Source organism: Pelophylax lessonae (assembly GCF_965119305.1).
Source record: "Pelophylax lessonae genome assembly, chromosome: 4".
Taxonomy (NCBI): domain Eukaryota; kingdom Metazoa; phylum Chordata; class Amphibia; order Anura; family Ranidae; genus Pelophylax; species Pelophylax lessonae.
Window position 1 is genome coordinate 243136700 of NC_138771.1, and position 26613 is coordinate 243163312.

The 26613-nt window shown below is 41.4% G+C and overlaps 1 protein-coding gene across 1 annotated transcript in view; it reads right to left on the reverse strand.

Moving 5' to 3' along the window:
* Positions 1-1082: 1082 nt before the first annotated feature.
* Positions 1083-26613, reverse strand: part of PUS7L (pseudouridine synthase 7 like) — a gene marked incomplete at its 5' end in the record, with an annotated part of 34069 nt that continues 8538 nt past the window's right edge. Inside the window, 7 exons of the mRNA XM_082253541.1 lie at positions 1083-1566; positions 3451-3504; positions 3828-4108; positions 13850-13937; positions 18263-18361; positions 19168-19360; positions 23964-24123. Of these exons, the coding sequence (XP_082109667.1) occupies positions 1225-1566; positions 3451-3504; positions 3828-4108; positions 13850-13937; positions 18263-18361; positions 19168-19360; positions 23964-24123 (1217 nt within the window). The 3' untranslated portion in view covers positions 1083-1224. The remainder of the gene's footprint in view (positions 1567-3450; positions 3505-3827; positions 4109-13849; positions 13938-18262; positions 18362-19167; positions 19361-23963; positions 24124-26613) is intronic.

Sequence of the window (26613 nt, forward strand, 5' to 3'; positions counted from 1 at the left end):
CCGTCGAGAGAGATGGTCCATGCCTCAGCACAGATAGCTTCTGTCTTTCACAAATATTATAAGGTCTTATAGAATATCCATAACCCAGAACCATCTCTTTTAGATCCTCTAAAATTCCACCAAACTAATAGATTACCTCAAATACCTCCCCTCTCAAGCTGAATAGTCTATTAACTCCTTTCTTTATTTACAAACTAACACACGTTATCAAAGACATCCGATCGGGGAAAAATCTTAAACCTGATGGGTTTACAGCTGCTTTCTATTCAATTTTGGCATTTGCTGACCCCTATTCTATGCAAAATGTTTAACACGGTTCCTTCGACCGGTCCTTTTACTCACCAGACTTAAGAGGCACACATTACCTTTATTTTTTAATGGTTTACCATACTTTATTTTGTTTTTCTTACTGAGGGGGTCTTTCCCTCCTGCTTTTCCTGTGCCTGTTCTTATGGTGCATCGTTTATGGATGCTTTGGTTGATACATGAGCAAATATTAACATCGTAGAGAGGCTTAAGGTATCTCTTTTTGTTAGCTTACTATGTAACTGCCTATTTTTTTTTTTGTTTCCCTATAAATCTGTACATGTACTGATCGTTTGGATCTTATGAAAATAATAATATAAAAAAAAACTACTCTAAAGGAGGAAGGACATACATGATTCATTCTTAGCCGATTTCCCCATCCACATATTCAAAGTGAATGGGGGAATCCTTCTCAATGTGCTGATGTATTCTGACAGGGTTGGAGCCTTTCCCCATCGGCAACATACATTGATCGGTATGGCCAGCTATAACCAGCAACAATGATTGTTCGGAAACAATCCTGACAGGATGGTTGTACACAAGTCGATTAATAGTGGTCAGCCACTTTTCTTCAACCTGTTGATAGGAGTAAATTGCAGATAGATCTCCTCATCAACATGCTGCACCTTAATTATATTTGTGGTCTGTGGTCGGCTGGTGACCAAGCTGCACTGCTTAACTGTAATGACGAAAAGTGAGGTAATTGACCTCACCATGCTGTCAGGAAGGTGTTCAGATCAAAAAAGAGTAAACAGAATAACAAATATTTGAAAATCCAACATTTCAAATGTGCCTTTATTTAGCGGTTTGCCTGGAATTCAGCTTCATAAATAAGAATATTTTCAATTACATTTTCATAACAATACATCTGTTACAGTATATCTGTAACACAATGTGGCACAATCTTCAATAAGAAAATCAAAAGTTACATTTCATCAACTCTCTTAGACAAATGGTGGCATAACTGGATGAATCTAATTCAAAGGACAGCTTTAACGATGGGTTTGCCGTTTGTAGAATCTCCGATTTTGACCATTTTTCCCTGCCTTGAATTTGGACATCATCCTCTTCAAAATGTTCATATGACAAATTTCTTGGGTATTTCAGTATATGCCTGTAGCATCCTGGAATATTCAGTTGCAGGGAGCCAACCCGAAATTTGCTGAGCTGCAGACCAGCTTTGGCTAGAGCCTCCTTATACCAATGACCAACCCGATTAGAAGGATACTTAATGCTGTGTCCGGGCATGGGAAGAACTACCTAAAAACAAACATATTTCAGTCTATAAATAAATGAAGAAAGAGGTACACAGTTAAACTGTTCCTAACTGCAATATGTCTTCAGGTCCCTCTGCTCTTAAAGCAAAACTCTGACTTTAATTGCTCAAACCAACAACCAGCCCACTCCCCCAAGCCTTTCTAAGGGTTTTTTTTTTTCTTTTTAATTCCATTCATACACTTTTTACAGTCTTCTAGATGGTCCAGCGATGTCACAGGAGCTTTATGTTCTTTTTCAGCAGCAGCAGCAGGCAGATATTCTTCCAGGACTCAGTGGCACTCACACAATGACATGAAAGTGCATCCCCCGGGTGTTTGCCTACTACATTCTGGACTCATAGGAAATGGGCAGAATGAAGCAAGTGTCATTCTGCCTGAAGAGGAACAGCAGTGCTGAACCAGGTAGAAGCTGTGAAAACAGTAGGTGCAACCTTTGGCGCTTTTTCTTTTTACATTTGAATAGAGTATGAAGCCTATCAGGTTTTTTTTTTTGCCATCTCTGTAAAATTTGAGAGATTTTAATTAACTTCCTGTCCTGTAGACAACAGGAAGCGAGGGGAAATCTCTTGAAAGTGAAGTAAATCTTGTGACAGTTGTCAAAGGAACAAGTGTGCCCTTTTAAAAACATTTCCCCTCAAGTTCTGTTATTTTGTCATCATTTTGGATTTTCCTCCACTCTATTTTCAGTAATAGTGGTTACCAGAACAAATTAAAAGCTATGTTCAGCTTTAGAGCATAGTACAACAGCAATGCAAATTTTCCAAATGTTCTAACCCCCTTTTTACTCTATCCAAACCTTAAAATTACATTTTTGTTTTTGGGTTTGGACATACTTTAAGTGGACTTAACTTTCATGTCAATGGATTTTACATGGTACCTGGGTTTGTGCTTGTTGTGGAAATTGCATATTTAACAGTGGCTCACTAAAGATACCTTTCTTTTGTAAAGATTTGGAAGGAAGTTTGGCCAAGCCTAACCCCCCCCCCCTTCAAAGTCACTGTCCAAACAATGGATAAAAAGCCCTTTTGTCCTCAGGACAAATGGTGTTGGTTTGGGGGGATGGTATATTCCTTAATCACAAGTCTAAATGACTGCTCAAAGCTGCATGAAGTCAGTCTCAAACGAAACATCCATGAAGCGATGACTGCTGACTTTTCTCTGTGCCATGTGCTTGAAAAGCAAACGGGACTCCATGGCTGCAAACTTCTTTTAGTTAAGTATATTTGCTTTATCTTTATCTGTATCTGCTAGTCTTGTATTATGCTCCTAAATATTGTAATAGTTTTGTATGTACAGATTGTTTTTGCATAGTAAAAGCACATTTATACACCACAAAGGTCTACGTTTCCTTGGTTGTACCGCAAAGTGACCCTTGCTAGAAACGCAAGCAAAACAGTGCTTCAAGTTGCATCTAAAACCAAAAACTTTTCTATACTGCAGTTTACCAGTCATTAGATGCCATGGCTGTATTTGTCTGTTTTCAGGGTTTATCCCTGTATTTTTACCTTGTGATTCTGAGAATAACACACTTCTCGTATCTAGGAAGGGTGTCATGGTTGTCACCAAGGCTGGACTTCAAAACAGGTCTGCCTTCATCTTTATTACATGGGATATGAGGAGAATAGAAGTGTACAGTAGGAAGAGGGTTTCTTGGTTTTAACTCTCCATTAATTTAACTTTTAAATCAGTTTACATACTCATTTGCTCTGCCACTTTCAGCACATGCAACTAAGGCAACACTGGTCTCAGATAACTTGCTGTGAGAAAACAATTATACACAATGGTCTGTTTTCCCAGTGTTGGATTTTGAAGCATTCAGAAGATTATGTCATTTTCACGTTATATACCATGAAACAAACTTAGTTACCTGGTTCATTAAATATACATTGTCTGCCTCTTCTTCAGCTGTGACAGCATGAACCTATTTAAAAAACAAAAACAAATTAGTCAATTTACAATGTAAATAAAATGCACCTATAATGTATATTATATATGGAAAGTAGAGAAGTCATATGCATCACATTCACTAATTGATGAGATTATGAGACAATGTATAGCAAGCAGTACATGCAAAACACATCTGGATAATAATAAAACTTTTTTATGATTCAATAAAGGATATTTTGTTATATGGTCTATAAAGTGTTAAATTAATAAAACTTGTGTGATACGACCTCTGGGGTCCTCCTTCCATACATAAATGAATAAGATATTGATATTGCTATGATAAAACAATTCACTCACTCTATCAAATAGTGAAGATTTCTGATTCTTATCCTGACAGCATAATACCAAGTCTCCTTCAACAACCTTTAAACCATAAGTAGTCATTCGGTAAGATGCAGCTTCATTCCAGACTTTGCTGCAAAAGGCATGGATGTAGAAGATGCGCATTGAATGCGGAATACTGAGCCAGCATCGAATATTTCCTTCATCAGTCATTCCGTATCTATTCAAAGCCCGCAGCATCATCTTTTCGCGTACTTTAAAGTCCGGCATCAATGCAAGAGCACCTTTAGCATCCCCTAGAAATAAACATAAGGAATAGGTAAATCTAAATTCCAAGCAAAAATTAAAGCCCACAAGTTCCATTTTATGATAAATATACTACTCACCTGATAAACATCAGGTTTATCAACGACTATAAACATGATAAAGTCAAAGGTATAGTAACAGAATAAAAACAAGAACTACCCATGCTATGGATATATACAAAAAAATATTAATAATCTAAATTAAACAATGAATGTTAAAGTGTGTGGCTGTTGCTGCTACAAAGGTGCTACATGCCCTCAACAAATAGATAGGTCCAAAGTCACAGCATTGTCCTAAGCAAACACCCTCTAAGTGCTACAAATAAATATATATAATCATTATTTCATAGCAATCAAACATTCATAAAAGTGCTCAAAAATCCTATAAAGTGCTTAGTGTCCGTAATATATACACTCATCGGCCACTTAATTAGGTACACCTGTTCAATTACTTGGTAACACAAATTGCTAATCAGCCAATCACATGAAGGCAACTAAAAGAGGAAGTAAACACTCCTCTGCAACTTTTACCTTTAGGTAAGCCTATGATAAGGCTTACCTATAGGTATTGTAAATATCTCCTAAACATGTACCGTTTAGGAGATATTTACCTTACATGCAGCCAGTGACATCACTGGCACATGCACTCTGAAGGAACGGCCGCTGGTGCCGTTCCTTCATAGCCCCGTGCCGTGACCGTCGGCTCCCGCGCGGGAGTGACATAATCGCAGGTCTGGCCAATCAGATGGCCGGATGCCGCGATCCCGGAAGACGGGCGACTGAACATCGCCGGGTGACTGAACAAGCGAGCGGCACAGCGGGGGCTCGTTCTAAGGTAAGTATTTCATAATGAGCTAGTATGCGATGCATACTAGCTCATTATGTGTGTTTCTCTTTCAGGTTGGGAAAAAAAATAAACATTTTAATGAGTTTACAACCTCTTTAATGCATCTAGGCATCTAGACATGGTAAAGAAGCAATTATTTCAAAAACTGCTGATCTATGGGGATTTTCACGCACAACCATCTCTAGGGTTTATAGAGAATGGTCTGAAAAAGAGAAAAAATCCACTGAGTGGCAGTTGTGTGGATGAAAATGCCTTGTTGATGTCAGAGGAGAAGAGCAGACTGGTTTGAGATGATAAAAAGGCAACAGTAAATCAAATAACCACTCGTTACAATCAAGGTATGCAGGATACCATCTCTGAACGCACAAAACATCGAACCTTGAAACCGATGGGCTACAGCAGCGACAACTACACCGGGTGCCACTCCTGTCAGCTAAGAACAGGAACGTGAGGTTAAAGTTTGCACAGGCTCACCAAAATCGAGCAACAGAAGACTGGAATAACCTTGCCTGGTCTGAGGAGTCTAAATTTCAGCTGCAATATTTATATGGTGGGGTCAGAATATGGCGTAAACAACATGAAAGCATGAATCCATCCTGCCTTGTATCAAGAGGCCCACACTCACCTGCGCTTATGGACTCTATGCCCTAGGCATTAGGAGTCATAAGCTCTTGCCAGCAAGTCCAGTATGGGTAAGGGCACTCTCTTCTGCTCCTCTTTCACCATACCCATTTTTGTCTCTCTCTCACTGCTCCAGGGCAGTGTTTAACCAGTTCCAGACTGAAAGGATTTAGCTCCTTAATGGCCAGGCCATTTTTTTGTGATTCGGCACTGCGTTACTTTAACGGAAAATTGGGCGATTGCGCGACACTGTAACGAAATAAAATTGATGTCCTTTTTTCCCCCACAAATAGAGCTTTCTTTTGGTGGTATTTGATCACCTCTGCAATTTTTATTGTTTGCGCTGTAAACAAAAAAAATTAGCGACAATTCTGTAAAAAAAAAAAAAAATTTCACATTCTGCTATAAAACAAAAAAAATGTAAAAATCAAAATGTTTTAACCTTTTAGGCCAATTTGTATTCTACTACATATTTTTGGTAAAAAAAAAAAAAATATTGCAATAAGCGTATTTCGATTGGTTTGCGCAAATTTATCGCGTCTACAAACTAGGGGAAAGATTTATGTAATTTCTACCTGTAATGGCAGCAATCTGCGATTGTTAGTGGGACTGCGACATTGTGGCGGACAGATTGGACCACTGACGCTTTTGACACTTTCGGTGGACCAGTGCTAAAAAAAAGCACTGTTACTGTTAGAATGACATTAGCAGGGAAGGGGTTAACCTAGGGGTGATCAAAGGGTTAATTGTGTGCCTAGGGGAATGTTTTCTAACTGTTGGGGGAAGGACTTGTGAAATGATCATACAGACCTGTGATCCTATATAGAAGGATCACATGGGCTCTATGATCATTTCAGAGAGAACAACGGTCAGCTGTGTTTACAATAGCTAACCGTTCTCTCTCAGCGGGGGAGCGATCGCGGGTGCCCGTTGGCAATTGCGGTCGCTGGTCCCGTGGATCGGCTTCCCCGCTGCCTAGTGGGGACGGCGGGCGGTTGGCAAGTGGTTAATATTTAATCTTGCTCCTCACAGGATATACTGTAACTCTCAACATGCAGAGGAACAGACAAGGAAAAACCCTCCATAGCGCAACCCCATTTTATTAATTAAAACACACACAATAAAAACACACATGAAAGCTGGTATACAATTGTGAACAAAGCCAAACCCGGAAGTGAACTCCAACGACTGTATGTGATGGGACCTTACTGGAGCAATTGAAATATATATATACATACTGTTTAAAAAATAAATTAAAGGAACGATTTTATAATCAGTACAGCATCAAGTCAGTTAAACTCCTGGGATATTGATCTGGTCAGTTAAGTAGCAGAGGGGGTTGTTAATCAGTTTCAGCTGCTTCGGTGTTAATGAAGTCAACAGCAGGCGCACAGCAGGTGCACTAGATGGGCAACAATGAGACAACCTCCAAAACCGGAAAAGTTTTACAGGTGGAGGACAGTAACATTTGTTTTCCTACTCATCTTTTCTGACTATTTTTCACTAGTTTTGCATTTGGCTGGGGTCAGTGTCACATGAGGCAATAACAGGACCCTATAGAGGTTGCACAGGCAGTCCAACTCCTCCAGGATGGCACATTAATACATGCATTGTTAGAAGGTTTGTTGTGTCTCCCAGCACAGTCTCAAGAGCATGGAGGAGATTCCAGGAGACAGGCAGTTTTTCTAAGAGAGCTGGAAAGGGCCAAAGGGCCATAGAAGGCCCTTAAACCATCAGCAGGACCGGTATTTCCTCCTTTGTGCAAGGAGGAACAGGATGAGCACTGCCAGAGCCATACAAAATTACCTCCAGCAGGCCATTGGTGTGAATGTCTCTGACCAAACAATCAGAAACAGACTTCATGAGGGTGGCCTGAAGGCCCAAAATCCTCTAGTGGGCCCTGTGCTCACTGCCTGGCACCGTGGAGCTCGATTGGCATTTGCCATTGAACACCAGAATTGGCAGGTCCATCATTAGCGCCCTGTGCTTTTCACAGATGAGAGCAGGTTCACCCTAAACACATGTGACAGATGTGAAAGGGTCTGGAGAAGCCATGGAGAATGTTATGTTGCCTGTAACATCGTTCAGCATGACCATGGTGGTGGTTCCCCATCCACGGAGGTGACTGTGACTAACAGGAGTTGGTGATAGGCCTCTATACTCTTTACCACTGAGGAAAATACAAGTATCTTACTATTCGTCCAAGGTTCATCTGCCTTTTTCCTTTTCTGATTGGGTTGTCTTTACGGTATTCTGATCAATGGTACTGACCGGTATGTGATATACTGGAGGGTTTATATGATTCTTGATCTGAATGAATCACCATATTGTTGACAGGAATCAGTATACTACGATTCTCAATCATCCCATGCGCTTCCCGGCTCCTTTGGTTTCACCCCCTGTTTATTCCTCTTTTTTTTTTACAAGCAAAGTACAGAGTGATGAACTTAAGCTCCAGATGAAGCATAAATGCGAAACATGTTGAGTTGTACTGAGCTCACACTCAAAAAATCACTTGTACCTGTGATGACCGCATCTACAGATCCCCTAAAGTATAGTGGTACCAGCCTGTCCCCTATGATGGACCGTCCCGATGTGGACAACATCACAGATAACTACTTAATTTGTACATGCTTTTATGCGTTTGTTTAATTATTATTTGTTTTCTTTTTGTTTCTTCCCTTCTTTTTGCTATCTACAGACTAGCCGTCATATTTGCACCAAATAGGCTATGCTTCTGTTTTTAAACTTTACAACACTAAATGTTTATTTTTTATACATCTGTGCCGATAAAGTCCATGTTTTCCGACCTATTTTTTCAGTTTAAATGTGGTAAGAGTATGCAACCAGTGAACCATGAAGGAATTGATACCACTGAATGGCCCCTTGGTTGCCTGATCTATATCCAATAGAGCACCTTTGAAACATTATGTTTCGGTCCATCAGACGCCACCAGGTTGTACCTCAGCCTGTTCAGGAGCTCAGTGATGCCCTGGTCCAGATCTGGGAGGAAATGCCCTAGCACACCATCCGCCGTCTCATTAGGAGCATACCCCGACGTTGTCATGCATACAAGGACGTGGGGGCCATACAAACTACTGAGTACGGTTTTGAGTTGCTACAATGAAATTTCACAAAAATAGAATAGCCTGCTGCATCATTTTTTCAGTTTGATTTTCGGGGTGTCTTTGAATTCAGCCCTCTGTAGGTTTATTGATTTTCATTTCCAGCAAACAATGTGGCATCCTTTCCTTCCTAACACATTACCCAGTCCATATCAGTATAGATATCCTGTATGATATTTTCCCCCATTGAGATCTGATGTGTTTTCAAAGTGTTCCTTTAATTTATTTGAGCAGTATATTTATTTTGGACATTATAGGATTTTGAGCACTTTTATGGATGTTTAATTAATATGAAATATTGATTGAATATATTTATTTGTAGCACTAAAGGGTTGAGGGTGTTTGCATATGTCATAGTAACAGAATCACCTTTTTTCCCATCTGGTGATGGCTATTTTCATCTGCACCATGATTCCCCATTGGCTTCATTTTGTATCCTGAATGTCTGCCCAGTAAAACCCCTATCCATACATACAAATGTGATTAGTTTACTGCAAGGGCTGCTGGAAAAAGTAGCCCAGAAACCAGCAGCTATCAATAGGACGAAAGCTGGAAACTGAGTGCTCTTGTGAAGAAAATAATTTTTTAGCTACATGTATAAAAGCATGATACAATAGATGCTAACGCATTTGGGCATTTGCAGCCTTCTTCATAGCATGTAGCAGAAACCAGAAGCATCTGTAGAGCCGCTGTACTGCATCATGCAACCTGCAAATTTGAGGACATAACTAAACCATACTTTGGATAACTTCTACACATTTTTCAATCACATCTTTTCTCGGTATAGTGATCTCCCTGCAGCACTCACAGTGCACTTGTAGGTTGGGACATTGTGTTAACATTTAGCTAGAGAAAATTAGGAAACTGCAAGACAGGTACCAATTACAATCCACAGCCTGTTAGAAGGATCACACTTTATAAACCAACTAAGATGAAAAAGCAGCAGCATCACAGAAGGGACGGGGAAGTTGAATAGGAGTTGCTCTGGCTGCAGAATTTCCAGCTGAATAAGTGCTCAGTTTGTGCATGATTTGGAAACAGGGAGTGCTTGTTTGTTAAGTATCATGTTATTCATGTTCAGGCCTGAAAGGCATATTATTGAGGACTAAACACTGCCTTAAAAGTATTTTCATATTTGTTAAAATATATATTTAGGTTCATGTTCACAGTCCGGCCACAGATTTACTCTAGTAGGTGTAGCACCCTCCTAGGTAGGTGCTAGGAAAACCATAAGGGAGGCCCTGTCTGCTTATCAGGGGGGATTGCTTGTTCAGCTAGGCTGTCATGTGTTCTCAGGTGTGACTGTTAAGCTTGGGGAGTCTCCCCACCGTGTCCAATGAGGGCTCTCATTGGACAGTGGAGGAAACCTGGCCAATAGCACACCAGGGCTTGTATCCACCCCAGAGGGCAGAATTCTGCTGCAGTGCATCCTGGGAGGGGGTAAAAATAAGTCTGAGGTGAGCACATGACAGGGTGTCTTTGGCGGGAAGCAGAGTCCCAGGAGGAGGGTGACGGCTATCTCTCCTCCTGTCAGCGGTCGGCCTAGAGGACAGAAGGTTGAGCTGAGCTGCAGAGAGGGATCCAGTGTGCTGTGGACCAAGTGGAGCTGCTGGGGCAGACGTTTCCAGGAAAGCAGTGTCGTGAGTACGGTAAACTGCCCAGGGGTCTGCCTAGGATAGGGGACCACATCAGAAGGTCAGAGGGATCCAGGAGCCGGCTAACCAGGAGGAAGCTTAGAAAGGGGGTGCCTGAGTCTAAGCCCTGAAGAGAAGTGTGTGTGTGTAAAGAGGGCGCCAGTGCGGGCCCTGAAGTGTTAAGCGTTGCAGCAGATGTACAAGTAGCTACCTCACAGAAAAGTGTTAAGGGAGCTTCCACAAGGACTATGTGCCACAAGAAAGTAACAGGAGTCAGTTCAGTGCTAAGAGACCGCAAGTCAGCGCTCATTAGCGCCAACTGGCGTTGACCGGAATTCAGCCAGCGGCAGCAGGCATTTTTTCAGTTGTCCCCCTAATATTGTGCATAGCTGAGCCAGAAGAGTATCCCACTCATCCCTTCTCCCATCCAAGTTCTCAATAAACCTAAAAACCCAAAGATACTGGACTGATTCTTGCTTCAGTGCTCACACTTGGAGAATATGCCTAACTGTGCTGCTGTTGCTAGCGGTAACCCTGGCGGACCCATATCCAGCAAAACGGCTGGGAATCCTGCTACATAGAAATCTGTCATGACAGATTAATGGAGGCTGCAATTTTGAAAATGTAAATTTACTGGCTGCCATTCTGATGCCAAGACTTCAATGCTGTCTGAGTTCCGCCGACTTGGAGAAAGTATTGAGATAAGAAGTTTTGACACAATTACAGCATGCTGGTTCCGGATCTTTAACTTAAAAGTACAAAAGTCAGTCACAGTCAGACATCTAGCATAAGGATTCCTGTATTGGTAGCCCACAATTTTCTTCTGTGAGAGTGTCACTTTAAAAGGAGCCTAGATTTCAGTTTGAAATTGTAAACTCCAGATTTTTTTTTTCTTTTTTTAGCAATTCCAGTTATACAAAGACAGTGGCATCACTATAAGAAAATAAAAACATTTTTCGTCCATACATAATAGAACATGAAGAACCTGGGGGGAAGCAAATGCCTCACCTGAGTCATAGAGTAAGAATTCCAGCAAGAGCTGTGTCATGGGTATAAACCCACCTAATAGTAAATTCTCAACCATGGAACTACAAGGTGTGTTTCTAGGACTATACATGAAGTGCAGTAGAGCTTATGAATTCTGAAGGTATTTGTCAAAAACTCATGCCAGAAAAACCAAAACTAACCAACATTTTTTTGGCAGAGTTCTTTGCAGCATTGAAGAGACAAGACAAAGTCCTCTGTTATTATGTGACGTCATCATGCAGAGTGGTTTGTCCGATCCAGTTTGCGATTTCTTTGATATGCATATGATTTTTTTTTTTTTTTAAATATGCAAGTTCATTACTTTACTTTTGAAAAATTTGAACCTGCATAACTACACTATGAGGCTGTCTGTATACTTTCTATAACTGGAGCATTTATCCGAAATAATGGAGAAGATACATTGCTGGAAAGGTTAATGGCAGAGTGCCTCAGGCATTATGCTGGATATCTATTACAGAAGGCTCCAGTGATGGTTGTTTGAAAAGCGCTGTTTGAATGCTCAGCTTTTGAGGGTCAACTCCATCTGGTAAGCAGCCTTGATACTTCCCCTTGGTGCCTTTTGCAAGAATATTTCTACACAGAGGATTACTTTGGAAACTCTCTCACACTTTAGAGTTGATTGCTTTCATTATTTCCTATAATTTTTATTGGGACTTTTTGATAGACCCATTTATATAATCTTTATATACAGAGGACTGATCTTTCACTAATTTGTGTGAAGTTTTTTTTATTTTATATGTTACACAGGTGGTTTTACATTTATTATATGTTTAGCACTGCACTTATTCATGGGAATTCTTTTTGATTTGGAATCAAGATACTATGCCATCTGCTTTATTTTCTATATTTTTGTAAATCTAAGTGCAGGTGTCACGGTTTATTAATCTCAGCCTTAAAAATAATAGAAATTTTAAACATCAAAGCATATTGGTGAGGTAGTCGGCCGTTTCCATTATAATGGATCACAGTTCCTGGTTGCATTGATGATATGTATGAGTTGCAGTGGAGCAGGAATGCAGCTGGATTATCCCCCAGGTATATTCCTGTAAGATCAAGGATGATAGATATAACCTCTGACCAAAAAAAGTCACATCAGGGAGCACTCCAAAAAAATGTGGAGTTGTACATCTTGTTGCAACTCCAGCATAAAGGGGAAGTGTGTGGGAAGACTTTATTTAGGTAAGTGGGAGCCCTACATCAACTTAATAGAAGCTTAAAGCATGTTTCTTGGGTTTTGCTGGCATTAGAACACTTACATATGAAGTAGATCATTTTATCCCTTTGGGGCTGGGTGAAGGAATATCCTAGATCTGATTCCCACATCCAGATACAGGGAGGGGTAAATTCTGGTGGTGAATTGAACAAGAGGGTGTAAATTTATAAAGAGTGTGTCGCAGGGGTTCTACATCCATGCAGAGTTTTTCAAAAAGTGAACTTTGTGTCATGCGGAGAGAGTTTAGTGGAAAGGAAGTGGTGGAGTTTTAGGCCTTTCCAGAACTTTAGTTCAAGACTCATTATACATTGGACCCCAGAGATTTCTTTAAGACAGATTTCAGTTTTGATGAGAGAAACACTATCCCCTCTATATAAGCTATAAAGATTGCAAGGGTTTAAACAATCTTTGAGCCAATCACACAAGCAGGAAACACCATTTCTGGGGGCATTACATACATGGTTGGTTCCTCCTGTTTGTAACATTCAAAGGATGAGAATTGTGACAGTTTCCCTTTAAGGCATCCATATAAAAAAGGTACCTAAGGCCAGCTGCAAACAGCTATTTACAAAGCCACAAAAGCCCCACCAACACCAGGTTGCTTTTGTCAGTTTTGCGGAACACAGAGCAAAAGATTTTAGTAGGACAAGGTACTATTTTGATGTTTTGCAAAACAGTCAAGTACACAGTAGGATCACTGGTATTGGTATTTAATGATCATAATAAGTAGCAGGTGTGGCAGGCACGGAAGTCAAAATTAGCCTAGGTCCACACTGAAGCCGCTTTGAAATTGTGCGAGTTCAGCTAAATTTGCATGATTTTAAGCCGGCATTTCATTCCGACTTTGGTGGCGATTTCAGACATCTGAGCGGGTTCCTGCACAGAGGTCTATGAAAATCGCTCCCAAAGTAGTACAAACTACTTGTCAAACCGGACCAATGTGAACATGGACTTAAGCAGAAGCAAATCCATAAATGCATTCATTCAGGTGTTCTAGATATTTACTTAAACTAGTAATAGCAATCTATTGTAAGTTAAAGCTAACATTTAAAAATTACCGATGCTTCCTTTAGGCTGCAAGTACAACAACTTTTCAGTAAACTCTGAAGTTGCACACAATCAGAAACATTTTCATAAAAAGCAAGTTAAATGACAGATTATTAATGGTTGACATTCACTGCGAAGAGTATGTATTTTGATCATTTTTATATCTAGCAATTTAAACACAGTGAATTGCAATTTTACACTTGCCTGACTCAAAAAAGTATCTTTTTGCTTTGTTTACTGGATCATCACAGTCCTCTGGTGTGAAGAATAACTTTACTGCCAGCGCCTGAAGAATACAAAATAGTTTTTATTTTTTGACACTGAATTCTAGCCTGTAACAATTGGTATTCTTATGCATATTGTTAACTGTAAAAACGTATCTGGGCTATTTTAGTGCTAGTAAGTACAAACATTCTCTTTTTTTTCTTGTCCACTGAGGGACACATGAAGTCTTAAGACAGGCATAGACAGTTTGAATGTCAGCCAATTCCTAGTGAACTATGTATGGGCAGGCTTACTGTATCCAAGTGGATTGATCAAACTACTTGGGTAGAACCAGCCTGTCAGATTTTAAATGCGATTATTGCTAGTGGCTGGTATAGCTTCTAGCAATAATCACTGTGTTCTCCAGACGGGGATGGCTTCCACTACACCGCACGGGGAGAACACAATGGCTCCTCAGGAGATATTTCCACACCAACAATGGCTGGGTTGATGGTGGAATTGAGTAATTTTCTTTCCTGCAACCAATCGCTCTGTCTATGGCCAATCCTAATCCTTCCAGTTGTTAAAAAAAAAAACAATGCAACTGTGGTGAGGGTAACATAGCACAAAGACTAACAAACCCAAGAAAAAAGGGGAAAAAAAACACAACAGAAGACCAGCCTTGTAGGCTTGCAAATCTGGAAATATTTACTTAATGCGACTACTCCAAGAATCACTCACAGATCTAGACAGGAAACACTATCCTTTAGAGCATAAGCATAGATGATGGTCTGCCTGAGCCACCTAAAGATGGAGAAACAAGAAGCTGAAGCACCCTTACAAGGTCCTTCTAGGAAGACAAAAGAGGAATCAGTTTTCCAGAAAGAAGCAATAGCTGAGAGAGAAATTCTCATTGCCCAGACCACATCCAGACTTCCGAAAGAAATTTCAGTTTGGTAAACTGGAGCCGAGCAGAAGAATGGAATAACAATGCCCTTGCTGAAGTGAAATGCAGAGAAGGAAGTTCTGGGCTTTAACGTCATTTTGTCCTTATGCAAAACCAGCAAGGGTTCTTTGCAGACTGGTTGGTGAGTTGAGCTGGGAATTTTTCTGGTTTTGTCTTGCATGCGTTGCCCTTCCATGTGCTCCTTGCTGTGAAGGCCAGTTATAGGTTGGGCCAGGGGCCATATTGTTTGTCAGCAAGGGTTCTTTGCCATGTAAAACCTTCCGTTCAAACGCTTGCCCTGATGAGGTGAAGGCTACAAGAAACACCACCGTGTGGGTGAGAATAGAGAGATATGTCTTAGCTAGTTCCTCTGAAGTGCAGAGGGACAAAATTTAGATCCCATGGAGTCACAATGGAACAGACCAGGGGAGATACATGGGTGGGAGACCCCTGAACAAAGGTCTCAATAAAAAGTGATAGGCCATCAATCACTGAAATAGAATATAAAGAGCAAAATCTTGATCCCTGATAGTGCAGACAGCCAAACATTGGTCCAGACTCAGCTGAAGGAAGGAGAACATTCATCCCACAGAAACTCCTAGGGGTAAATCCCCGAGACCCACACCAAACAAAGTATGCATTTAACATTGATGGTATACTGATAGTAGACCTTGCGGGATGTAGACTTCCTAGCTGTGGCCATAATTAGGAATCACAGATTTAGAATGTTCCCTGTCTCTTAGAACCTGGGCTTCAACAGCCATGCTGTTAAAGCCAGTGACTGAAGCACAATGGTTAATCGGTCTTAAGTCAAATGATCTTTGCGATCTAGGGGAGCCCACAGAGCATCTGCCAGGAGTCTTACCAGGTCAATATACCACATCCACCTGGGACAAAATAGAGTTACAGAGATAGCTGCTGAACCTGGAGGTCCACATCCAGCATTCCCCACCTTTGACAGAGGTCTTGGAACACCTCCTGGTATAGGGACCACTACCCTCTATTTAGGTGCCTTTTGCTGAGGTAGTCAGCCTGTGAATGGTGGGGGATTTAAGTCAGTGCCGTGGCACTGTCCGACAATCTGGATTGAATTACCTAGCAGGATGGTCCAACCCTGCAGAGATAGCCAAAGATTCAGGATGTTGATCGTGAGATGAAATTTTGACAACAAGTTCCCTGCATTTACCGGGTGCTCAGCTCTCCTCCTAAGCCTGATTTACTGGTATCCATTGTTAGGATCCTCAAAAGGATGGGAAGGAAGCACTTTTCCCAATACCAGAACTGGATTCCTGAGCCATCAGGCCAGGGACAACCTTATTTGACCATGGTCTTTGCACAGGTTTTCTCCCTCTGAAGCCTGTCCAAGTGTCCAGCAGCCATAACACTTAATCTTTTCCACCTCCATTGTTCTAAGGGCCATACTTCTGGGGTAACGAGGAACCAACAGGTGTATGCAAGATAAATCCATATGTGCACACGTTCCTGTGTGTCCACATGCATACTCCTTCCCCATTTATAGCTTTATCATCAGTGCAGTTAGGTAGAAGGAAGAGGGTGGGGAAAAATAAAATGGTAACGTTTCCGTGGTAGAGCCCATGACAGAAAATAAAGTTGACTCATGTTGCCTTTGCAGTTCATGAAGCAAAAAGCAAGCCCAGTATAAAAAGGAGAATTTTAACTCCCCACAAAAAATAGCAATCAGCTACAGTCGCTACTGTAGCAAACACAGTTAGTGTTCTTATACTAAAAGTCAGCAGCCACAGTATTTGTAGCTGTTGACCTATATTTTCTCAAACAGACTGAAGCTCCTCTTTAAATAAAGGAAACCTCAACCCAGCATAGGTTTTCTAGATCACAACAGTCCTCTGTGAACTGGAACAAGGACAGTAGTCACTGCCGAATGCAGAACTCTCCCAGAGAGAACACCAGTATGGATAATCAACTGGGAAATTGTGCTCCTTGGCTGACTGGCGAGAGTTCTGGAATCTTCATATTTAGCATGAATCTTCCAATAGCAGTTGATGACTGGACGAACTTCCAGAATGGCAGGGCAGTTGCAAACAACACCAGTTACTAATGAACTGGGAAAACCTGCACTTGTTGGTTGACTAGAGACTTCAAGGATTAACCACTTAAGCCCCGGAGGATTTTCCTGCTAAACGACCAGGGGGTATTTTGCGATTCGGCACTGCGTGACTTTAACAGACAATTGCGCGGTCGTGCGACGCTGTATCTGAACAAATTTGGCGTCCTTTTTTTCCCACAAACAGAGCTTTCTTTTGGTGGTATTTGATCACCCGTGCGATTTTTACTTTTTGCGCTATAAACAAAAAAAGATCGTACATTTTGCAAAAATAACAATATTTTTCACATTTTTTTATATGAAATTCCCCAAAAAAAAAATGTAAAAATCAAAATTTTTTAAAATTTTCGGCCAATTTGTTTTATGCTACCTATGTTTGGTAAAAAAAATCGCAAAAAGCGTATTTTGATTGGTTTGCGCAAAAGTTATCGCGTTTACTAACAAAGGGAAAGATTTCTGTCATTTTTGGTGTTTTTTTTTTTAACGTGTAATGGCGGCGATCTGCGATTTTTTTTGCGGTACTGCGACATTGGGGCGGACAGATCGGACCCTTGACTGACATTTTTGACACTTTTGGGGTTACCAGTGACATTTCTACAGTAATCAGTGCTATATATATGCACTGTTACTGTAAAAATACACTGGTAGTGAAGGGGTTAACTTTATTTGGGAGGGAGGGGCTGTGTGTGTCCCTAGGGGCGTGATTCTTACTGTGATTGGCTGTGGCTCTAGCTGTAAGGACACTGATCAAAGGATCTACATACTAGATCCGAGTGATCAGTGTTTTTACAGCGAGGAGAATGACAGGTGGCTTGTTTACACAAGCTGCCTGACATTCTCCTTCTCCCCCGCCGATCGCCGAGTGACCGGCGGACATCGGGTCCGCTGGTCACATGCGCGGGGGGGTCCATGACCGCGCGGGAGCGCGCCTCCGCGGGCGCGCGCTCGCTCCCCAGAGCCTCACAGGCGAGCGACGTAGACCTACGTCACTCTGCCTGTGAGGGGCCGACTGCCGCAGTAAATATACTGTGAGCAGTCGGCAAGCGGTTAAACAATAAACAGCATACAACATATAACAAAAGCTGTTAATAGCGAAAAAACTAACAGAAAACAACAGGCTTGAATAAAACATGCTCACTCTCCTGAGGACACTAGTAAAAAACAGGACTGTTTGCGGGTTATTCTGTGCTGGCTAATAGTTTTTTTTGTTGCTAGCGTCCATTTGTGCTGTAGGTACAGTATAACCAGAAGGTTTAAGATTTGATATGATGTTGTTGTTATGCCCACACCTTCGGCCAATTATGTAACAGTAAGAAAATTATACTTTTAATGCTAAGTTCATTAGCATCACTCACTTACTGTTTATGTGTATTCTTACCGTTTCTTCTTTTAGCAAAGCTAATCCAACTTCCTGTGATTGCATGTTGCGCCCTTTTCCAAATCTTTGAGGTCCGTAATAGTTTAGAAATCCTCTCACCTGCAATAATAAGTTTAGATGAAGAAGAAAAATATAGCTGGATGACCTGAATTTTCATCTGTCCATATTTAAAGTGGAAGTGCAAACAACTAAATTCACATTTGAAATAAATGAGCATCAACTATCTTACCCACCAAAAAAATGGGTAATTCTGTTGAGCCAGTCTCCTAATCCAGACATTGTTGTTTGACAGCAAAGTAAGGTACTGACCCTGCTTTCCTCTATTTCAGTTAGACCAATGCAGTTTTGTCAAGACCCGCCCCAGCCTGTGAGTGAATACTGAACCACCGATGCAGCACACTGATGAAGTCAGCTCTGTACTCTCCCTCCTATCAGCCAGCTCTCTGTGTACTGTATGTGTAAAAGCCCGACTGTCCTACACTGCTGCCTCTTCCCCCTTCCACCATGAATCCTAATGTGCAAGGAGCCGAAGGCTAATAATAAGACAGAATGATTTACTATTTTTATATTCATTTTAGAACTTATTTTTGATGAATAATAACAGAGTCAAATAGCGATATTTTACGTATAACGGTTTATACTTTTGCTGTAACATTCACATATTTTCACATAGGCCTCATGCACTGTGGCTGTTTGGCTGATGTGTGTCATTTCCAGCAATTTTAGGTGCCAGGGAAACACAAGTGCAGTGCCCATCCCTGCTGTCAGCAGCCTGTCAAAGTCCATGAAAGGCTAAAATACGCATTATCTAGACGCTGTACTGAGTTGCACTATCATTTAGGACCCAGAAAGGACATTCACCAAGAACGCAGAAACTGGGCAGCTATGTTTTGTTACACTCTTACCTTAATATTATGCACTGCATCTTCAATTCTCTGATCCAAGTTAAAGGTGTCACTGCTGTGATTTCTAACATTTCTCAAAATTAGTGTAAAATGGTTGCCAGAAAGCTGTCCGAGATGTATATGGCACTTTGCAGGTCGTACGTTATGTATTTTTATACCATTTTTTTCAAGCAGCTTTCCAATTTTCTGCATTCTAAAAAGAAAAGCAAAAACAAACAAAAAAAATATTGTTGTTTATTTTATTTTATTTAGACTTAAAGCCAAAAAGTTTTTTAGTTTTGGATTAGACCTCCTGTTGGGTTTTTACTGCTATTCAGGGCTCCATTAGAGAAAACATACCTTTCCTTCTCTTCTGATGACAAAGTTATCACCAGACATGAAGTGAGGGAAAATTTTGAAGAGGACACAGACAAAAAATAAAAATCTGACATGAGTCTTCACCTACTCTACTACAGAATTGTCACAGTTTAGCCTGCAGTTTCCTGCTTGTGAAATGCTTACCTCCTTGCTGCAGTCATTCTGCTGGACCTGTAGTTCTACTAGCTTCTGTGTTCACCTGTGAGCATTGTCTGCTTTACTCTGGATTTAAATCTTATTCCCTTATATCACTTCCTGGTCTACCTTCTAGTCTGCTTCTGTATATATATATATATATATATATATATATATATATATATATATATATAGACATGCTCAGTGCAGCTTGCGTTACCTGAGCAACTTTCTAGTTTTTCTGTTCTCCTGCTTGCCCGTGTATCACTTGTAAACTGTGTCTGACTTCCCGTGTACCATCCCCAGCTTCACCTACCATTTTTGCCTGCCTGCCATGTGCCCTGACCTTGATTTTTGTTTTCTGTATTCTTTCTCCTGCAATATATACTCTGCACACGCAAGTGGTCTCCACATCTTCACCTGCGCAAACCTGGGGGCCCCGACCTGGCTTCGGTCTGCTGCAAGTCCATCCCCACAATCAGGGGCCCTGGTGAAGGAGTAGGCTGAAGCTTAGACTCCATATTCCAGGGACCCCCAAGTTTTTACAAGGGTTCACTACCATGGGAACCTGACACAGAACAGCTTTTATACTTCTATCTGTGTTGCTGTTTGAGCGGTCACCAAAATTCCTGTTTTGTAAAAACAAAAAGTTAAATCAAGAAGCTTTAGAAATTACATTCATTTAAAGGACACTTTTGCACATTCTATGCTTTTAACATTACCAAACCCAATATAATTAAGAATAATAACTTTCTGTGAAGAAGCATGTAAACAGAAGACACCAGGATGCCAAAGTGTGAATGAACCCTTAATTCTTGGTACATGGGGAAGAATATAAAACTAGGGATGCACCGAATGTTCGGCGGCCGAACATTATTCGGCCGAAAATAGAAAAAATAGCACTTTCGGTGTTCGGCCGAATAAGTCAAAAGGCCGAATAATTTTGTGCCGAATAATAGGGCTGAACGATAGTCGATATGATATCGACTATCGTTCTGTGGCCGTAGGCGATATTCATATCGCTGAGGTCACGATATTTACAGGGGGAAGGGACTCGGAGGAGGACAGGAGGACTCACAGACTTCCGTGAAGCCGGGACACTTCAGCAGTGAGCATACATTACATTACTCACTCGTGCACTGCAGCCCGCCCCACACATTCAGTGAGTCTTACTCTCCTCCCTAGTTTTTTTCAATGGCACATTCAGGAAGCCAATCACGCCGTGATTAGCTGCACAGCGAACCAATCACGCGTGCCTGCACACCTGATTGGTTCCGCTGTGCCGCTACTCACGGCGTGATTGGCTTCCTGAATGTGCCATTGAAAAAACTAGGGAGGAGAGTAAGACTCACTGAATGTGTGGGGCGGGCTGCAGTGCATGAGTGAGTAATGTATGTATGCGGCTGTGCTCCTTTCCAGGCTCCTACTAGTCCACCTCCAGCCTCCTACTACCACCACTATGAGAGACTGTCTGTCACTGTATAATCTGATCGAGTCCACACTGACACTGACTGACTGTCACTGAGTAATTGATGTTACCACATTAACCCTGACCTGCCCAGTGCCCTGTATCTGCAATTAAAATTTACAAGGCTGCCTGCATGCTTCCTGATTTCCATTCCCAGCATCCTTCCCAATCCCTACAGTGTCACTAACATTAACCCTATGGTACAAGGCTGCAGTGTGCACTGAATCCCATTCCCTACAGTAACATTTAGGGAGAGAGAGAGACATGAGAGGACAAGAGAGAGAGAGAGGACAAGAGAGAGAGAGACATGAGAGGACAAGAGAGAGAGAGACACGAGAGGACAAGAGAGAGGACAAAAAATTGGCAAAATAAATGGAAAAAATGTGAAACACCGCGTTCGGTATTCGGCCTTTGGCCAAACATTTTATTATTATTCGGCTTCGGCCAAGAATTTCATTTCGGTGCATCCCTATATAAAACGTTAGCACCTTTTAGCAGCCATTGCTCCTCAGCACAGAAAACCAGCCTAAACCATGATGTATTGATATTCAGATAATGAGATCTGTAGGATTCTTATACAAGCATCATAGGCTTTATGTGTTAAAGGATTAAAAGTCTGGTTGTCCTTACTAACCAGAGTTTACTTTTAGTAGTATGGGGAGAATGAAACAAATATTTAGACGATTTTCTGTGAATAGAAAGAAAGAAAGAAAGAAAGAAAGAAAGAAAGAAAGAAAGAAAGAAAGAAAGAAAGAAAGAAAGAAAGAAAGAAAGAAAGAAAGAAAGAAAGAAAGAAAGAAAGAAAGAAAATGTTGCCTCTGTACAAATCCTTAGTAAGACCTCATGGAATATGAAGATCAGTTTTGGGGACAAATCACAAAAGGGATAATCGGAGAACTAAAGAAAGTGCAGAGAAGGGCAACTAAACTGATAAGGGCATGGAGGAGCTCAGCTATGAGGAAAGATTAGAGGAATTAAACATATTCTCTCTTGAGAAGAGATGAACCACTTAAGCATCAGAAGGTCTTACACCCTTCCTGTCCAGAGCATTTTTCAGCACTGCGCTATTTTAACTGGCAATTGCATGGTCATGCAACACTGTACACAAATTAAATGTATATCATTTTTCACACAAATAGAGCTTTCTTTAGGTAGTATTTTAACACCACTTTTTTTTATTATATAAATGAAAAAGGGTCGTAAATGAACAATATAAAAAAAATCAAACAATCACATTTCCTTATGAATTTAGGCCAAAGTATATTCTGCACCATTGCTTTCGTAAAAAAAAAAAAAAAAAAAATCTGAATAAGTGTACAATAATTGGTTTATGAGAAAGTTATAGTGTCAATAAATTAAGTATATACTGTAATTATTATTATTTTTTTGTAATGGTGGAAATCAGCGACTTAGTTAGATAGTTGGACCGTGATCAGTGCGGCAGGCAATCTGACACTGAGTGGGAACTGACTAACACTGACATCAACAGTGAGACCAATACAGTTATCAGTGCTAATACTATACACTATCACTGTACTAATGACACTGGTTGGGAAGGGGTTAACATCTAGGGGCAATAAATAGGAATAACCATGTTCCCAACAAGTGTGATGTGTGCTGCTTTTACTAATAGATGTGGCTGATTTTTCCCCCTGCTTTGCAGGGGAAAGGTACCTGCACAGAGCCTTGTATTGTTAGTAAACACAGGGCTCTGTGCTTGGATTCCCTAAGCCGATCAGCAGGCCCCACCATAAATCATTGACAGGGACCTGCTGACTGACTTGTGCTGTGCCCAATAACATCACAGATTGGGCGGGGGGCGCGCGCCATATAACCAGAAATTCCGGGTCACATCCATGTACATTTAACAATGCAGACAAATTGAAAGCCGCTATCAAAGAAACCTGGGCTTCCATAACACCTCAGCAGTGCCACAGACTGATCGCCTCCATGCCACGCCGCATTGATGCAGTAATTCATGCAAGAGGAGCCACACCAAGTATTGAGTGCATACTATACTGTACATGGATATACTTTTTCAGTAAGCAAACATTTCTGAATTAAAAATCCTGTTTTATTGATCTTATGTAATATTCCAATTTTCTGAGATACTGAATTTTGGGTTTTCACTAGCTGTAAGCAATAATTATCAAAATTAAGCAAGCCATAGACAGATCAAAATTTGGCCGTTCCAGCTGTAACCGGCCCAATTTCAATCCATGTGTTTATGTATATTTAATAATCAACTTCAGTACAACCAGCCTGTTGAGTTTTTTCATTCGATCACTGTCAGCGGCTAAAAGCATTGTATTCTGACGGCTGGGAAACCTCCTGCTGTAAGAATACAACAGCTCAGTGGAAGGGATTCACCCATGGGGGAGTAAAAAAAAAAAAAAAAAAATTAAAGTGGTTAATGTATGGCCTGCCTAAGAGGAAAAGAGATGAACTTACACATAAGGAAAGACTTCTTCACAGTAAGAGTTGTGAAAATGTGGTACATATTACCTCAAGAACTATTTATCGCCAGTTTAGCAGATTGATTAAATAAAAAAAAAAAAAAGAACTGGATGTATTCCCAAATGCAGAACATATAACTGGATATTAACATTTACAGGTAATAACATCAGAGTTTGTTGATCCAGGGAATATCCGATTGCCTTCTGGAGAATCAGGAAGAAATGTATTCTTCCCCCACTGTAGCAAATTGGACTATGCATTATAGTTTTTTTTTGGCTTCCTCTGGATCAACTGTGGATTAAGGATTCTGTGTATGGATGATTTATGTTCATTTTTTGTATATTGTTTGAACTAGATGACCCTTTTCAACCTAACTTACCTCTCTGGAGTCACTTTCTTGACAACCATAGACTGATAAGTAATGGCTTTCTTATCTTTAATTCCTGCATAACTGAAGTCTGATGGAAGCACACCAAGTACAGATGACAGGTAGCTGATAGCCTCTAGTGTTTCCAAGTTCTCCTTCTCAAGAGTAAATGCTGCAACAACACAATCACATCCTTTTTAATAACTAAATGCTAGAAAACAAAATCAAGTTTTTTAGATTTTGCTAAAAAAAGTCTCAAGTCCAACCTCTAACAACTCCTGAAGCTTTGGATACTGCCAATACCGAGTACCGATACCTTTGCGGTGCGATTTGGGACCATAATAAATAAAGGAGCTCAAATCGCAGTACAAAGAATCGTAATCGATTTGAATAGAAATGCAGCGCGATTCCTGTCTGAATTGCATGCCGTTTTCCCACACCTCTCCTGTGCGAACCCAGGCTGAAGTCACCATGACAAGCACATTGCATTCCTGTTCAAATCACATGCGATTCTTTGCAGTATGAGTTGAGCTCATTAATTTTGTATGGGCTAAAATCACACCGCAAAGGTATCAGAGCATATGCACAAGTACTCATGCAAATGCTTAGTATAGGCACTGATACTGGTATCTGTGCAACCCTAGTCCTGGGGAAGACAAAACATCCTAAACCATTACATTTTACCACATAGGGTAAAAAGAAAAAATGCTAATAACTCTATATTTGCACCTGAATCAATACCCTGGATCAACATTTTACTACAATAACCACTAGTATTTATCATTTTAACAATGTGATGTAAGAAAATATTTTTTACGCTATAAGAGCCGGTTCACACTACCACGACCAGAAAGTTGCCCCATGAAAGAGCGACTTTTTAGCACGACTTTGAAGAGACTTGTAAGAGACTTAAATGATAGGCGACTTTGTCTGTGGGGAATGCCTGGCTAATCTTTTTCTTCTTCCTGGAAAGTCTGGTCACAGTCGCTTGAAAATAGATAAGGATCCAACTTAGAGATGACTCCCATTGAAGTCTATGTGCACAAGTCGGATAGAGGTCACCTTGAAGTAGTACAGGAACCTTTTCTGAAGTCGGAGAGACTTCAGTAGTGCATATTAAGACGGCTCTCATTCATTTACATTGAATTTGTAATGACAAGAGACTTGGGGCGACTTGAGGGCACACAAGTCGTGTCCCAAGTCGGAGTAGTGTGAACCGGCTCTTACTGATTTTTCTACTTCGTTACCGTATGTTTCTAGTTATAAAAGTTACAGTATAAACTGAATTGAACCACTCTTCATGTACAATAATTCTCTCCCTCTAAGGCCCCGTTCACACTGGGCGATCCGACTTGGGGGGGCGACCTCGGAACGGCCAGCACGGACTTCATAACATTGAAGTCTATGGCGGTCGCCCCAAAGAAGCTCCGGACCCTTTTTCTAAGTCGGAGCGACTTGTGTCGCTCCTATTAGAACGGGTCCGCAGCTTCCCTATGGAAGGCGACCTACGGCGACCTGTGAGGCGACCAGGTCCCCTCACAGGTCGCCTTAGTGTGAACGGGGACTAAGTATTGTTGTATAAAAAATAAATAAATATATATGTAGGAAGTGGGAAAAGAATTTGAGGAATGCAACCTTTAGACCAGTCCCAGGCAACTTTAAGGATATCTTACAGGTATATGTAAAGTGGATTTTGAAGCCTGGAACACACAGTAAGGGCTCTTTCACGCGGTCCGCTCCGTAGGCGGATCCGTGCTGCTCAGCTGGGATCGATCCGCGATCCCCGCTGAGCCGGCGGATGACAGCTCCGTCTTCGCTTGCAGTGCGGAGAGGGAGGTGTCACAGCCCCCGCTGCTCTCTATGGGGGATCGGATGAGAGCAGACCGCCTGTCCGCTCTCATCCGATCCGATACCTGAACGGATGGAAAAATAGGGTTTCCATCCGTCCGGATTTCACAGACAGGATCAGATACGGATGACAGCGGGTGTCAGCGGAGGTGTCTCCGCTGACATCCGCTGCCCCATAGAGCTGCATGGAGGATCCGAATAGATCCGCCTAAAAAACTGACAGGCGGATCTGATCGGACCGCCCGTGTGAAAGAGCCCTACATTTTTTTTTTCTCAACCCAGCGGGCTGTACAAAATAACCAGAGGAGCTTGCAGTACTAACTATGCGATGTTAGTACAGTGATCTCCCCGATGAGCTATTGTATTCTGACAGGGGGACCATTTCCCCCTCCCCCTCCCCCACCAGTCAAAGCTCACCAGCTGCTGAGTATCCAGCATGCTCATTTGACAGAAGCCAGTTGTGAGATCGGCTTCTGTCGCACAAGGGTCAAATATCAGCCAGTTGCTACAGTACTGGCTATTTGTTTCCTGAGTGTACAGGGCTTTACCCATCAGATTATCCTTGTATCAGCTGTTCTCTCCCTCTTACACAATGTCAGAGTTTTTTTATTTTTGTAAACAAAAGCAGCCCACCACTTCCTGACTCCTCGTCTGGGTGAGAATGACATCTGGCTCCCCCTATTTCCTGGGATGACCACAACGCATATACTGGGAGGCAGTGTTTCGGTAAGGAACGCATGCACATCATGAGATTCCGCAGACCGTGAGTCACTTCCAATCATTTCAGACCTGGCTGAGACCTGCAGCTTGCCTG